General features: G+C 44.3%; 1 protein-coding gene across 1 annotated transcript in view; it reads left to right on the top strand.

Moving 5' to 3' along the window:
• The first annotated feature begins 1,597 nt into the window (after positions 1 to 1,597).
• Positions 1,598 to 16,683, top strand: part of SLC38A1 (solute carrier family 38 member 1) — a 42,261-nt gene continuing 27,175 nt past the window's right edge. Inside the window, exons 1-2 of the mRNA XM_066183139.1 lie at positions 1,598 to 1,816; positions 10,407 to 10,617. Of these exons, the coding sequence (XP_066039236.1) occupies positions 10,499 to 10,617 (119 nt within the window). The 5' untranslated portion in view covers positions 1,598 to 1,816; positions 10,407 to 10,498. The remainder of the gene's footprint in view (positions 1,817 to 10,406; positions 10,618 to 16,683) is intronic.

The raw sequence follows: 16,683 nt of genomic DNA, 5'->3' as shown, positions 1-16,683 counted from the left end.
GAGGTTTAATCACATGAGTAAGGTTGAAAGATCAACCCTTGCCTCAATGCCCTTGTTCAGCTAGCTCTTCCTCAGGCTTCACTCAATACTGGGATGATGTGGCTCTTGTCCTGGCAGGGTGCAATAGGTATTAACTAATTTACTGTTTGCACAGCACTTTGTATTCAGAGAACTCTGGGGTCCTCAGCACAGGAGACACAGGGGGCTGTTGGAGCAGTAGGGCCATGATGATGATCATAGGTATGGAGCACCTCTCCTATGAGGAAAGGCTGAAAGAATTGGTGTTGTTCAGCCTGGGGAAAAGAAGGCTCCAAGGAGACCTTATAGTGGCCTTTCACACCGAAAGGGGGCCCATAAGAAAGAGTGACAAATTTGTTAGCAGGGCCTGTTGCAATAGGACAAGGGGTGATGGTTCTAAACTGAAGGAGGGTCAATTTATACAAGATGTAATGAAAAAGAAGGTGGTGAAACACTGGAAGAGGCTGCCCAGAGGGGTGGTGGATGCTCCATCCCTGAAAAGATTCAAAGTCAGGCTGGATGGGGCTCTGAGCAACTTGATGTCCCTGTCCATTGCCAGAGGTTGGACCAGATGACCTTTACAGGTCCTTCCAACCCAAACTGTTCTATGACTCTGTGAACTGCCCTATTTAAAAAAAAAAAAAAAAAAAAAAAAGCACTCAAACAGGAATCCGATTTGTATATGCAAAGTCAGTAATTTGAAAACCACAGTTTTTCACATGTGTCATCTGCCTTTTGGCCTGACATTTAGGAGACCCAGTAGTGGAAAGTCCAGAGCAAGCACCTCAAGAAGCTTCTGAAAGAGTTGCCATGAAAGCTTGCCAGAAGCCAATACCCTCCATGGGTGGCCAGGCAAAGCGCTCCCAAACCCACAGGCTCCATCACCCTTTCATTCTTTGCCTTGTGATACCCCATGCAAGTCATGTGTTCCATAGAGGGGGCAGCCAAGGACAGCTGCAATACCATCTTGCTTCAGGTTAGTTCTTGAAAAGTTTTTTCCAAGCCAAAAAGCTCATATAATGCTTTCTAGATATTAGTATGGAAATAACAAGCTACAGCAAATCATCTGTGCATTGAATTCCCCGTTCATTTTGAGGAAGGTGTGGTGCCCCAGCAGGAAATGCTCTGACCTCTTGCACAAATGGTAGCATTTTCAGAATATATATTTTGCATGACAAAACAGGAAATCGGCTAACACAATAATGCCAGATCTTCCGTAGCCATTTCAAGCCACAAAAATCCAGCCTGCATGCCAGGAGGGGTTCTCCTGTGGCCAACCGTGGCGTGAAAAAAGAGAGAAAAATTATTGTCTGTTGTAAAAAGAGTAAAAAAACAGGGTTGTGTTGTTGGTTGGTTTTTTTGTTTTTTTGTTTTTTTTTTTTTAAAGAAAGCTGCTGAACGTCCATGCGTCCGGGGAGCTGGGCGTGTCGGGGGGCCCGTGGGTCCCCTGCCCGGGCACGTGTGAGCGCCCAGCCCGCGGAGTCCCCGCTCCCGCAGCACCTGGCGGCGGCGCGGCCCCGGCGCCGGCCCCGAACGGCGCGCGCAGCGCGCTCCCGCCATCCCGCCCCCTCCACATGCCCATACCCGAGGCGGGAGAGGAAGGGCATATTTCTCGCCGTTTTCGCTTAGCCAGTTTAATTTCTCCCCCTCCTCGCTCCTTTTTCTTCTTCTTCATTTTTTTTTAAAATTAAATTTTATTTGATTTTTATCCCTGTAATCATTTGCCGGGGTTCTCCAGCCGGATCCCGGCGGAAAAGGTGGATCGCTTCTCAGAGGGTCCCCGCGGCTCCTGGGGAAGGTAGGCACAGCAGCTGATGCAGTCGGAGGGATGGGGCCGCGGCTCCCCGCGCACCCTTTGTCTCCGCGCCGCGGCCGCGCAGCGCGGGCTTTGTCCCCGCCGTCTGCGCAGCCCTCCCCCATCACCCGCAAAACGTGTCCGCTCGCCCCGGTGCTGCCCAGTGCAAACCCCGAAGATGCACGCGGGGAGCCGGGCGGGGCTGGGGGATCCGGCGGGGCGGAGGGGACGTGGGGACGGGGCGGCCATGCGGCATCTCCCCGCGGCTGGGGCGCGCTGCCGCGCCGGAGGCGGGGGGCGATGCTGCCCTCGCCGATTGCTGAGGCGGGCATGGAAAAAACCCACAAACAAACAAACAAAAACCGCAGAAATAAACCAAAAACCCGGCAGTCTGCGGCTACTGGCTTCTGCTGGCAGCGAAGGAAAAAAAAATAGTAAAAATAAATGAGTTTGCCCCTTATGACGGCCGGGTCGCGGGTGCCGCAGCCCCCGCAGGGTGCGCGGCTGCGTTGTAGCCGTGCCTGGGGAACGTTCCTGCCTTTTCCTTAAACCCAGCACTGCCGTGGGGTCAATGCAAGTTTTACGGCATTTGGAAAATGCAGGCTGGGCCCACGGCGCGCACGCGTGTGCGTGGTGCTCGTAAATACATAGTAACAGCCGAGGTGGTCGCTTTAGTGAGCAAAGGCGAGAACAAAAAGAGGCCCGAGTGAATGCCCGGGGTGCCCTGGCTCGTGCACGTGTGTGTACGTCCAGCTCGCTCTTGCGGCAGGGGGCTTGTTCCATTGTTTTTCAGAGTTCGTAATGCAACCTGTAGCTAGGATATGTCTGATTCTGAGAGAGGAGACCATGAGGGGTGCTTTGTCTGTGTGCCATTGGAAGGACTGAAATAGACCCTGGATGTTGCAGCTGGTTTTATGGTAGGAGAAGCTAGTTTCCTTGTGCTACCAGCTGAACTCTCCCCTCATGCCCGTAGGCTGTTCAGAGTCCCTGACTGCTGTGGGGCATTTCTACCAACCTCTAGTCCAAATTATAAATAGGAACCTGTGCTTCGTTCACCTTCAGGTTGGTTTGGCTGTTACTTCTGCTAGAAAGGCAAAATAACAGAACAGACATGTTTCTAAAAGTAAAGTGTATGAAAAAGATACGTGTTAGTTGAAAATATATTACAGGAATAAAAAAACAAAACAAAGCAAAAATTCCCTGTCTAACCTTCATAGATCAGAAGGAAAAACAGCTACGGGGGGAGAAAGAAACAGCATCCTCCATCTAAATTTTACTTCATTTGCTACCAAAACACCGACTTTGTTAAAAAGCCTCTAAAAAGAACTTCCATCTGTTGCTGAAGGGTATAGGTATCCATAACTGCCCTTTCCAGGCCAGGAGCCCCTGCCGAAATGGCACTGAAATCTGCTTTGCAAAACCTGCCTGAGGTCTCCGAACTGCCATATTGCTGGGAAGCAGAGGCCTTCTGCTGAGGTTCGGTGGAAATTCACTGACTAAAATGGGATCCGCTTCACTGTCGTACTGAATGACTCCTATTTGACTTTCCTTTTTGGAAGGTTGGGGGTTTTTTTTTCTGTTTAAGAGGCACCATAGTGACAGCACTTCACTGAAGCACACTGCAGCATCCTCTGTCTTGTCACTTGAGACTGTTTATGCTGTGCTTGGACCAACTGGGCTCTCCAGGGCTGGGTGAGGATGGGAGGCAGTTGTTGGCAGTGGGCACCAAGCTGCACATACCCGTGTGAAGAGGATTATCCCGAGTTTGAGGCTTTCTGCAGACTGCCGTAAAAAGTGGACGATCAATTGTCCTTCGTGCCCAGATCCTGCTTTTTACAAGCGTTTTGAAGGATGGAAGGGGAGGCAGTGCTCTCTCGGCCTTCCTGCTTGCAGGCTGCTCCTCCTGGGGCTCTGCCCTACATTTTCTCTGTGTTTGCTGTTTTGGGAGCTTGTTCTTAGCAGTGGAAGAGTGGTGACTGAGCAGAAATGGGACTCTCCTTTCTCCTGTGCTCCTCTCTCCCTTTTTAGTATCTTGCTCATTTCTGTTGGAATCTGCATAGCAAGTAACATGATAATAACCATCACTTAAAAGTTTGTATTGTGAAGGCGAGTGGATGTTGTGGAAATATTTAAATATTTTAAGCCTGAATTCAGTTTTCTTTTTGATGGATACTTAACTGCTGTGACCTTAATCCAATCCAAGAAGTTTGAGCAGCTGCTCTTGGGAAAAATGGCAGCTTTTTCATGTTTTGCAGTTAACTCTTTCAATATTTGCCCAAGCTTATCAGCTAAATATTGCTTTGAGTCTCTTACAGTCAAGAAAACCGAGGCAGAGAAATTACTTGTAAACTGGGGCAGAGGAAAAGTGAGTTACACATGAATTTATACAAAGGATTCCACCTTCTGTAGTACAAGAGTTTATTTAAGTGGGAATTTCAGAGCTGCTGTTTAACCCTTAAAAATACATCTGGATAGTGTGTTTTGTTGCAGTGACCCATAAAGCCCCACTGACACAGCGTTTCCACTTTCTGTGGAAGACAAGAGTGCGTTTATTTGTGGCAGTGCGTTGTGGGATCTCTTCTGAAAACCAAGACTGTCGAGAGGATTTCACAAAAAAATATAATTAGGAAAAAATGTGACTGTAGTCCTCTGCCAAATGCCTTTCCTAAATTGACTGGGAAGGGCTCAAAACAAAAATGTACTTAAAACCATTTTCCTTTATGGCTCATCTTTAAGTGTTTTGCCTAAAGTAATGAATCACTTGGTGAATCAGGCTGGGATTTTATGGTTTCTTATTTGCCTGCCTTTGATCAGCTGAGTAGCCTGTCGAGACTTAATTTGGGACTGTCTTCCCTTTCTTTAAGGCAGCACGGAAGGGCAGTATGGAGAGTGATGGGCCAGAGCAGGAACATTTTCCTGGTGCGGCACAAGGTCACGCACTACCAAAAGAAAGCTTGACAATCGACATTTGTCTGCATCACGTCTGTTTTACAGCACCCTTTTCTGAGCTTCCTTCCCAAGACTTCTGCTACTTGTTTTCCCACCCCCCAGCTTATCTTTTAACTGTTTCCATCCTGCATGGCAGGAGCCTGGGAATGAGGAGTGGTGGCTTGCAGACACCAAGCAAATGGCTGCAGCAGCTCGAAGGCTGCTAAGCTGCCCTCACTGTGGTGCTGTTGCTGATGCGCAGGACAGGCGTGTGCTGGCACCTTGCTGGTTCTCTGTGGCACCTGGGCCCAACTGGGACACCACTGGGGCCCGGGTGAACCTGCTTCCTTCCACTGTCCCTGTGGCTGCAGCCTGCTGCAGAGGGGCAGAGCTGAGGAGCTGGAGGCAGTGACATTTCAAGCACTGCAGATGTTTGCTCAGTGGATGTGAGTCAGTCTAATTTCCCAGCTCTTTGTTATCTCAGTGGCTCTTCTCTAATCTCTCCATTTTGTCCTTCCTGTAGATGAGGAGTAAGTCTGGACCATTATGTTCCTCATGTCAGGTGTCACTAATGCAGAACAAAAAGGAGGTAGTTGCTTCCCTGCCTCCCAGTGTGATACTGTTACGTACAAAGCCTATTTTTGTTTTTGGTCATTTAAGTGAATAGTCCATAGGCAGAGTTTCAGTCTCCGTATTTCATTATTTATATCCATGGTGTGTTACTGGTCATATTGCTCTTCTTTGGAAGAACTTTCAAAAGTATGAGCAAAGAAAAATGTATCACATCTCAGGCTTTGCAGGAATAAAAACAGCTTGCGTGAAACTCAAGTGCAGGATTCTAATGACTTGTAACCAACCAAGAGGAGTTCTTGGCAAAACTCCCTTTGAGAAGAAAGTTGAGTCACATTTTGTCTTTTGAGTAAATTATCTTGAATTCCAAAGTTAAATGTGCTTAGTGTGTCTTGGATATTTAGCAACCCCAAGACCGTTTGACTGCAGGAAGCGTGCAGTGAGTGAAGTGCCCAATGAAAGGGCACATTGCAAAAACCGTACCCAGAAGTGGACTAGATGTTGTGCAGCTTGGCCACTTACCCAAATGCCTCTCACATACTGGGCCAGCTTTTGAGCAGCCACGTGCCTTAAGATGACACTTTTGGAACTGTCTCATTTACAGGATATGAAAAAAAAAAAAAAAAGGCATGTGAATTAAACCATTGATTACAGGAGTGATGATGTTCTTTTTGGAAACATAACTTCTGGCAAAGTGTTTTCTGAGATTATACCTCTTCCATGTATGGCCTACAGAGGATTAATGCATGAACCAGAAGAAACAGATTGTCTGTATTATCATATTTTTTTCCAAACATAAAGTTTTTGATCCCATTACTGCTCTTGTGGAATTTTAACAGTCCAGGAAGCTGGAGTTGCAGAGATTTTTTTTTTTTTTTTTAAATGTTTCACAGGTCAACAGAGAAAATGACCACAGTTCTTGGAATGTGTTCTAATGGCGTGTGAAGGTCTCGGTGTCCTTGAAAATAATAAACTCATTTTATCTTCTTGTGTCATCTCGTAGTCCTCCTCAAGTTGCGACCAGTTGTAATCTTTCCCGTATTCCTCAAGGAGCACACAACAAATAAATTATCTGTAATGGCTTTTACGAGACATATCGTGGGATGTTTAAAGAGGAAGCTAAGCTGCTAGGCCAGAGCAGTGCTTTTTCTACTAAACTGGAGGAGCTAGGTCAGCTACCAAACACAGATCCTTGAGGCTCATTTTGAAGAGTCATTAGCTCTTTGCTGGTTTTCTCTTGGTGTGATGCCTTCTTCAAGAAGGAGTGCTTGCCCATCTGAGTAGAAAATTTTGAAGTAAGAGCAAAATTCTTACTTGCCCTTTATGATTCATTAGGTGTGTATCTGGAAAGAGAGGTTTGATGGCAGGTCTCTGGAAGTTTTCCTTCTAAGAGGTTTAAGGCTGGACAGAGTAGTAGGCACAGTGGCCGAGATGACTGGGATTTTTGCAGTCACTATTCACATGATTATTTACTGTCTTACAGTGTGAATTAGGAATAAAGATCAGCCTAAGAACTCTTGCCAACATAGCATTTTTATTTGCATTTCTTGTAAGACATTTCTTGAATGAAAAGGCCGGAAAAGTACAAGTATTACCCTGGTGCTTCCAATATTGCTCAGTATCAACATATGGTGAATTTTTATTAGTTGAAGCAATTTGGTTTTTTTTTTTTTTCTCACAGCACCAGCGGCACGTACACCTGAGATGGCAATTTGTTTAGCTCAGCTATGCTCAGCTATCCCAGCGTTGAATCTTGTTTTGGGAGCAAAGCTATTGCAATTGCAGACCCCTCCCATGGGTCAAGCGGAGTTGTCTTCCAGCAGCACCAGGCTCAGCTGTAGAGGCCAAGTGACAATCCTGGAGTGGACACTTGACTTGTAGTGAATTAAGCTAGTTGACATGAACCCTAACCTTTGGGATTTTAGATTTTATTTAGACTCTGTGATTTGTCACGTGGGTGAATTTGAAGTTTAAAGTAGGTGATTTGGGGGTGAAATTCATGTGATGACCTATACTCCATTGACTGTGGAGAGTGCCCAGAGTAATTAGCAGTGACAAAGAGTTTTTTCTGTATATCTCCAAGATAAAATTATCATTGCAAAAATGTTGTGATTTGCATAGTGTTTTATTCCAGGAATCACACTTGTTTCACCCTTTGTCTTTGAATCTTCAAGCGCTTCACAAACTGAGTGTTAGTGTCACTATTATCATCTTAATTTTATTGCTGGAGATGCAGAGGACATGTTGGGTTTACTTTGCCAAAGATGTGGGATGAGTTCATGCCGTGACAATGAAAACTTTAGTTCCCAGCCCCACCACTCTCTCCTCACCCTCCTCATGTTTTGACACTGAGATCAGGTTTTCTCATACTTGGAAGTGCTATGCATTATTTCATTCAAGATTTTTTTGTTTGTTTGTTTCAGGGTTTTGTTTTGGTGTTTTTTTAGAAAACCACTTACCCTAGCAAGAACCTGACGCATATTCAAAGGTGTGCCCACTGTCATGATGCTTCAGAAGCAACTCATCTGACTGAAACATAGAATCTGCTGAAATGATTGCTGGTGCTTCAGCTTGCTCTAAGATTTTGCTCTGTCTTATAGAATCATAGAAGGGTTTGGGTTGGAAAAGACCTTCAAGATCATCTCGTTCCAACCCCTCTGCTGTGGGCAAGGACACCTTCCACTACACCAGGTTGTACAAAGCTATCCAACCTGACCTTGAACAGTTCTAGAGATGGGGCATCCACAGCTACTCTGGGCAACCTGTTCCAGTGCCTCACCACCCTCACAGTAAAGAATCTCTTCCTAATGTCTAGCCTAAACCTATCCTCTTCAGTTTAAAGCCGTTCCCCCTTGTCCTATCACTACATGCCCTTGTGAAAAGTCTTCAGTTAGGTTTTTTTGTAGAAGCAGCATTTTGGTTGAAACAGACAGAGCTTGTTACTTTCGTGCTGCAAAGATTCCTTGGGAATAAAGCAGGGAGCTGTGTTCCTGCCAGTCTGGTGCTGTAGTGTTTCCGTGACAGAGGGGCAGAGAGTGAAGCTGGAGCCACACGTCAGTGAGCTGTGCAGCCAGCTCTCCAGCGTGCTGCTTACCTCACACTGCTGCTAATTTCAGCACCTGCTTTTGAAACACTTAATGGGGAATTTATTAAGCACAGGCAATGTCGAGGCAGTTCTGAAAATCCTCCTGGGCATCATGATGCAAAATGGTGCCCAAAGGAAAAGCTGCTCTGCTTGAATCTCAGATGAACCTTTACACAGGCTTTAAAATGCGAGGGGACGTACATCCTGGTACAGAAGTTGCCAGGTCTCTTAAGAAGTTGTTTATTTTAGGAACTCATGGTCACAAGAAACTTCAGAATTCAGTGGTCTTGGTCCTTGCCACCTCAGCAGTCGCCTTCTCCTGTGGTTTTATCCTTTTATAAAAAGATAGCGCTTCTCTTCCAAAATAGGTAGACTATTTTATCCCTGCAGCCTCTGGGAAGACTGTTCCAGAATGCTAAAACCACCCTCTGCTTGCCAGTCTGCATTTATTTATCAGCAGCCTAAATCAGTTTTTTTTTAATATTTTATTGTGCCAACATTTTAATACCTGAGCAATTTTATCCTAGTATCTGTAGTGGAAATCTCTTTTGCAGAGGAGTTGAAAAGTACCCAGCTCACACAACCCAAACTCTACCCTTGCACCATGTGGTGTTTGCCACCATAATCACATGCTTAGCTGCTCCTTCATGTGAAGAGAAGAGATCCAGACCCTGCTGTTAGCCTCGAGGCTAGCTTTTAAACTTGGCACCTGTAGTTTGGACAGGGTGGGCTCTTGAGGAATTGTGAAGAGCACGTGTAAACTTTGAAATGGCGTTTCTGAGAAAGTATTTACAGGGAAAAAATTGCTCATTTGCAAAGCCATCTTCTGCGTGGTTGGGATGTGGTGTAAAACAGAAGTACTGGCTTCTGTAAACTTAATTTGAAACAGGCAGATGTCATAACTGAACAAGTGTACTACATCCTCCTGTCTCGCCCTGCAAGAGCCTGGGGATGCTCATGTCTCTTTGGTTGCATGCAAGCAGTTTGATGGCTTTGAGGTAGCCCTGAGAATTTTAAAATATGCCCAAATTAATCTGGTATCTGAGGGTTCACCACGTACCCCAGGCTGAGTAGTTGTTTGGCAATACTGCAGGAAATTCATTCACAAAACGGGAATTGAGAGAGTTGTGGTGCAGGAGCTTGTTTGTGAGTAACATACCGTTGCCTCACTACCACGAGTTGTAGCTCAGCCGAGAGTGGTTGGACTCCAGAAAATATTGGTCTTTCAGTTGATTTGCATTGCTGATGAGGAAATATGTCACTGTAGCAGACTTCTGTGATCTGCCTCTCTGTGCTTTTATGGAACACAGCTATCAGAGGAGACATCACCTGATCTCTAGATAATAACTGCTTGACACAAGGTATACCTTGCTCTTTTTTTCTGTGATACATGAGATTAGGGATTTAGGTTTTTTCTGTTTCTCTCCTTGTTCATAACAAGTTTAACCATCCAAAAACGTGAACAAAGCATCCACTGCACCTCTGCTTTCCCAAAAATCCTTAAAAGGTTGGAAGACAGGTATTAGTGGAACAGAGTACTGGGATCACTCTGGCCCTCTTTCTATCCCACTTAGCATCAGCATGGACATGCATGTATTTTATATTTTTAAGTAAGAATGGAGAACATACAGAAAACGAACACCAAATATTTAATTGGGGCTTGGACAAGCAAATAATTTTTATTCCTAATTTTTATTCGTAGGAGGTTAATCTTTTTTCCTGAAACAAACAGGCTTGGTTTGCTCACAAATTTAAAAAAAAAAAAACTGTCTTCAGGAATTGATTGCAGGACAACATTAATTTATAAGGTTAGTGAGGTTGATCTCATTAAGACATACAAGTTTACTACTGTTCTGCAATGTATTTAGTTCATAACCTGAGGTCCATCTAACGATACAAAATTGGTTGGTATGGATGTCACTCCTGTGCAAGTTTCACTGGTTTCTCCTGGTGATATTGCCTGCTGTTGGTGGTATACATCTTGAATTTTTTTTCTTTTGTTTTATTTAGGTTGCTGACACTGGCTGCAGTTTACCCACGAGATACCAACCAAACATTAGTATTTGAAGAACTACTTGGATAGGCACAGCTCGTCACCCAGCATGCCTTTCAAAGCTGGATTAGAACTGACTGAATTGCAGAATATGACTGTCCCTGAAGATGATAACATCAGCAATGATTCAAATGATTTCACAGAGGTGGAAAATGGCCAGATAAATAGGTGAGTATTTTTCCACTGACGTTGCCTCTGCTAAGAAACACACTGTTTAAAAACAGCATTCTAATTTTCAGTATATGTCTTGAATTATTCATTACCAAGTCATGCTCCATTTGAAGATGTAATTTGAATTTCATACGTAACATCTGTTGGGCATAGGCTGCAATAGCAGATAAAGCAAACAGAGTAGCAATTTATTAATCATTTTGAATCTTTCAAATTAGTCTAATAAAATTCACAAACATATAATGCAGCAAAAAGCCAACATTTTTAGATGTCTGCTTGCACACAGCAAAGAAGTAATAACAATATGATGGTATAATTTTGGGGAAGTCTCTTAGTCGACCTTTGATCGCTGATACGACAGTTATAACTCCTGGCCGCCTCCATGTATCCAAGCTTCCAGGGAGTTATAGCTACTGTGGTTGGCAGCAAATGTAGTTCCAGTCTGTATTTGCAATTTGGCAAGGTAAACTGGGCAGAAGTTTGCTTCCTTAAGGCAGAGGTGGCAAGAAGAGGGTAAAACAGAGTCTTACACCTAACTCAGATCAAGTTTAAAAATACATCAATATTGGTGAAAATTATTAGTTACAGTTATTACCGATACAATTATTAGGCTGTTGGCTTTTTCTATCAGCTTGCAGTCATTTCTGAAGAGCTGCCTTTTCCACCAGAAGGCAGTTCTCCAGCCCCTCCTGCCAGCCTCTAACAGGTGCTGAGCCATCCAGTTTACAGCAAAGACCTGCTGACAGACCCTGTTTGTATTTTGTGAGCTGTAAAATAGGAAGCTCTGTTTTGATCAAACTTCCTGTTCAAATATTGCAAACCGAAGTGGAGCACAGGGCCTGAATAGGGATCCCAGGCTGGGAAGCCTGTGCTGGCACATCATTCTGCTCCCTTCTGCAGGACTGCCACCACCTATTTTATGACCTTTAAAAGCTGCTTCTCTTGCCTTTTCTTCTGTTGTCAGCATCCTCTCCAGCTACCCGAGAAACTCACTTTCTAAACAAAACTCAGAGTTGTTTTTTCCCAGGTGAGGTTAGAGTCAGTTGTGGGACTTGCAACTGCGTGGGTGGACAAGGATCTTGGCGACAGGTGTGGGAAGAAGCACCCACCATTCACACAGCAAAACCAGCCAGCCCTGCCGTGGGACAGAGCAGGGGGCCCGGCTGGTGGCAGGGGGAGGGGCAGGAGAGTGCCAGCCTGTCCCCGCCCCAGCCCTGGGGAAGTCCTGCCGGGCGGGTGGTGCTGTGACCGCAGCGCAGCTGTGCTGGTGAAGATTAGAGCTGGTCAGGAATTTTCTGATGCAACTGCTTTGATGGGAAGTGCCAAAGTGAAATACAAACCACTTCTGTTAAAAAAAAAGCAAGACAAAAACCCCTCCAACTTTGCCAAAACAAAACAGTTCCAGTATGGACCTGCTTGCTTTCCTGCTGGTTCATGTTGTAAAGAGAGGAGCTTTGGGGCTGACAGTGAATTTACATTCCCTCCCTGGAGCCTGTTGAAGATTTATATCCTTGAGACAAGGAGTGGCTATACCGGGCTGGCTGTGCCTCCCCAGCACTTTGGCTCATGCCATCAGTAACTGTTATGGGGAAAAACCCTGCTGGCGCTTCATTGTCAGTGAATGTTTATGGAGGGTGGGGAAGGAGCGTGCTGTATGTGCCTGGTCCTCTGTGGTCACAGTGTGCTTTGTGGAGTTAGGGCACAGTAAGCGTGGCTAGATCTGGGCTGGATCCAGGCTGCCTGCAAAAGGAAGAGGAAAAGTGGAGTGAGGAAAGAGGGTCAGAAACTCAGGGACAGAATTTCTGATTACTGTTCTGACTCTCAGGGCAGATTAACATATTCCACAATTTTCTGTTCCTTTGTGGAGAACTTGCTTTCTCTGCAGAAGGAGGATCTATCATTTGGCTATAGGACATAGCGTATTATGGTTCTCTTAGCCATTTGCCCAGGCACTCGTGGGGCAGTACTAGCATCCCATATGTGACTGTTTTGCCCTGTATATCGCAGTTTGTTCGTGTTCCCCTCCATATCCAAACCAAGAGTCTCAAGGCAGCTCATACTGACCACATTTGCAGTGCAGCAGCATGTGTGCAGCGGTGCATCCCTGCCAGCCTGCCCTGGGGCTGAGGCTGTCCCTGAGCCACCCACAGCCACTGCCCTGTGCAAGCACCTCCACGCCATCACGTGTGACCAGCAGGCAGGCACATCCTGCTCTGCACCTGTGCCGAACGCATCCTGAAAGGATGTGGTTAGTTCCTTTCTGTAACTATTTTGGCAAATACTTTTTTTTCCATGGAGCAAGAGGTTAACAGGCATAGGGAATAACACATTTCATGCTGCCTGGCATGTGATGTGAGGCCTTGTAAAACGTCCAAGTCCATCAAAATCAGTGGGACCTTTTCTGTTGATTTCACTTGAGCTTTAGATTAGATCTGTAATTTTCAACTAAGTTACTTTTTTGTTGTTTCAGCCTGTTTGATTTTGCTCTCTGTATTTAACTTTAGACTTTTTTTCTCTCAGTGCATAGTTTTTCAAGCTCAACGTTGAGCAACTTTTTAAGGGTCTTTTAGAGATGGTACACCGGCACAAGCTGATTCCAAATCTGGCTGTAAACTCCAAATATTTCTTGATCTTGGAAAAGAATCCTATGTGTTCCTTTGACTTTCCAGCCTTTTCTGGGCCTAAATGTATAGTTATATGTCGGGAGGGGATGGTGATTTGAAGAGGCTGTACCAAGAGGGGTTTTTCTTTGTATGCAGATGTTGAATGGGAATGTCTTCTGAAAATGTCAGTTCTGAGATTTGCATGAAACCCAGACATGGATTTTGTGACTATTAACTATGTCTCCTGGCTATAAAACTTTGCCGTCTCTGCACATAATTTTAAATTAGTATTTAGATAACTTACTTCTTAACTATAACTATGACAATGCTCTCAGGAAGCTGATGTCTGAACGCCTGTTTTGGTTTACAGCTGCTAGTAAGTTATCAGCAGCCCTTGTTCAGTTAACGAGGTATGCTAAGATCTGGTCCAAGTTTCATAGTCTAAGTCAGATCAGGCTTCCCTCTGCATTTCTTGTTCGTTCCTGCCCTGGAAATCTTTGCCACTGCTTAAGTTAGCATGCAGTTTAAGAAGCTGCCTAGGGATAAAGTTCTGTCATCTTGGCAAAACTAGCTTTCCCTAACAAATGTTTAAGGCATTGTAAAATACCATTTTAATTTAATTATGTTTAAACGTATCTGAGATGGCTAAATGGTTTTTGGCTAACTCTGCTTAGCCAAAGTGGTTAGCTTGGGGGTATCACCTTAATCAAACATTTCTCATTGAAGTCCTTAAATAAATTAAATTTGGAAACTATAGTTAAACAGCATCCTTTTTAAACCACTTTATCAATAAGGCTAGGTTTCTACTTTGCACTAAATCAAACTAGGAAGATAATTAGATTAAGATATTCTTTCCAGGCCAGCTGTGAGGCTTCATGCATCACAACGATGAACTCATTTTTTCTTGGCCAGGATATTTCATGAATGTATCTGAATAGTTTTGCATAGTCTGTTCATACTCAGCTGTGACACAGGAAACACAACAGGAAAGCAAAAATATGTAAGAACAGGTTATGTGTTTTCAGTGATGGGTAAAGCATTTGAAATGAAGACAACAAACAGTGCAAATGGATTTCATGCTTGTTAGGGAGTCTCAAGACTTTGATGGTACAGACAGTCCTACAGTGCATTACCACAGCACCTCTCACAGTGGCCTCTGATCCTTGGGAGGGCTGGGAGAGGCCGGCGTAAACAGGCGTTTCACTTAATTTGTGTCATATTCATAAAGGTCAAAAATACAACATTCTGTGACAATGAATGGCTTGTTTTCTAAGCACGTCTATTAAGCAGAGCAGATGCATGGCACAGTTTAACTAGAAATTCCGGTATTCCAACATATGTTTCCTTTCATATGCTCTAGGGGAAAAAAGCCACCCTGAAGTGAAAAAAAAATGTTTATAAAAAGCATTTTATCTTGATAAAATGTTTCTGCTGAATTCATTGGATTACCTTCCACCCTACTTTTTTTAAAAAAAATATTTCATTTAAGATCAGTATTATTTTTTATTTATGGAAAACTTGTCTATCGTATGGTACAGCTGCACCAAGCGTTGTCCCAAGGCAGGTCTCTCCTCTGGGCTTGCAGGTTAAATTGCCTTCAACAGCAAATGCAGCACAGGCAGAGCACACATCCCCCTGTCCTGCATTGCTGCTGAGCTGTCTGGGCAAGCCATCCTGGGGCTGGGAGGCAGGGGCTGGGAAGGCCCCCATAGGAAAGCTGGGCTCAGTGCTATGTACCTCGTGGTTTGGGATCCCAGTGCCCCCATTCCCATGTCTGACTTTGCCCTCCTGTACACATCTCACAGCATAAATGGAGAAAAGTGCAGTGTGGTGTGGGAAACGCAGGGTGGATGAGGAGCCCAGCTGGGCAACAAGCCCACTCCATTTTTATTCTAGAAATAACTCAGAAGAAAGTACTTTGGATCAATTTATCAAATCAGACTAGTTCTCTCAAAGTCCCATCCTGAAGGAAATAACATGTTTGCTGCCATGGAAGATACCAGCTTTGCAGAAGCTGTTTATTCTGTCAGAGGTATTCTAGAAGGTCCTGTGGTCACTTTTATATTCAAGCAGTGTTACTCAAATGTTGTCTTTATCATGTGTTAGTTTTTTAACAATCATTTTCATGCAACTTTAATATCAGAAGGCAATAATAATAATATCTACAAAATCATTATTTTTGTAATTATTAAGGGGGAACTGGCTGCAGGGGGATGAGCAAAACTGGGGGAGCAGATTAGTGACTTCTGTCATAACTCTTGACAAAATCTAAAATGACACATGATCTCCATAAATGACAGAAGAAGGCAAAGTCCACAGATGTTCCCAGGAGCAGTTACAAATCCAAACGAGACAAAACTTTTCTCTGTGCTCCCGCCTGTACAAATTGCCTGCAGGGCGTTGAGGGAGAGAGCTGGAATTTCTTTTTCAAACCGTTCACACTCTGCTGCCTGTGTTCAAGAGATGGGCTTTAAACAGACATGAAAGAGAAAAAAGCACATGCTCTGAATCAGGTTGAGATTTTATTCTATAAGGATAAAATACCTACAAGGTGAGCTTTGGAAAGCTAATTTCAGATCAGTCTATCTTAGAAGTGGTTGCTTTTCACTTCATAAAACGGTGGGGGAGGTTCAGCCATCTATTCCAACTGTGTTAGGGCTGGCAAATCTGACATCATGTCTATATTTTGCAGCAAATTAGTTGCTGAAGTTAGTATTTAAAAAATACAGGAGAAGCCTATAGTTCTTTTTTATTGATATAAAGGAAATCAAAGCAGACCAATGAGCAGGAGCGAAAATTGCAAAAAGCCCCAGCTAAAATGCTACTTAGAGTTTGCCATCTAGGCCTGGATTTAAGTCATAAACACAAAATGTTAAAGACACAAGGCCCACTGTGGAAGCCAAGTCAGCAGCATTATAGCTGTATGATTTTGGCATAGCCTTAGAAGCTGTGCTATCACACAGATCACTAGTAATTAGGCCACAGCTGGGGCAGTAGGGGAGTTTGCTCAAGCTCTGTCTTTACAAGTTCATGGGTTTATTACCAGCCTGAATACTGCTGGATGTACTGAGATGATGCAAAGTCTTGAGTCACAGTTTGAACTATACACCCCGGCCAGTAGATGTTTCTCACTGTGGGAAAGGAGCAGCAGTGCTACTGTTTGTGTTCAGTGTTGTTTGTCTGTTTCAATTTAAGAAGAGCCAGCTTAGTGTAGCTACAGCTAAAATGGGCTCTGACCCTTGGTGACAGCCCTTCGTTAGGTATGTGACGTGGATGATGGCTGAGGCATTAGCCAGTGTAGACTAAGAACCATCTGTGGATTAGCAAAGATGCCAGGGACTTAATTGTGCAAAAACCTTCAAAAGATGAAAAGCTGAAAGAATGCTTTATACAAACTAAAATGTTTGCTGAAGAGAAGATCTGTGAGAAAATAACAGTTCATCCAAGTCAGAAGCGTCGT

This window comes from Chamaea fasciata, unplaced genomic scaffold (genome assembly GCF_029207755.1).
Source record: "Chamaea fasciata isolate MVZ Bird 193981 ecotype frontalis unplaced genomic scaffold, bChaFas1.0.hap1 SCAF_5, whole genome shotgun sequence".
NCBI classification, from domain to species: domain Eukaryota; kingdom Metazoa; phylum Chordata; class Aves; order Passeriformes; family Sylviidae; genus Chamaea; species Chamaea fasciata.
The sequence above is the reverse complement of the archived record's forward strand: the minus strand, read 5'-3'. Positions and strand labels throughout refer to the sequence as shown.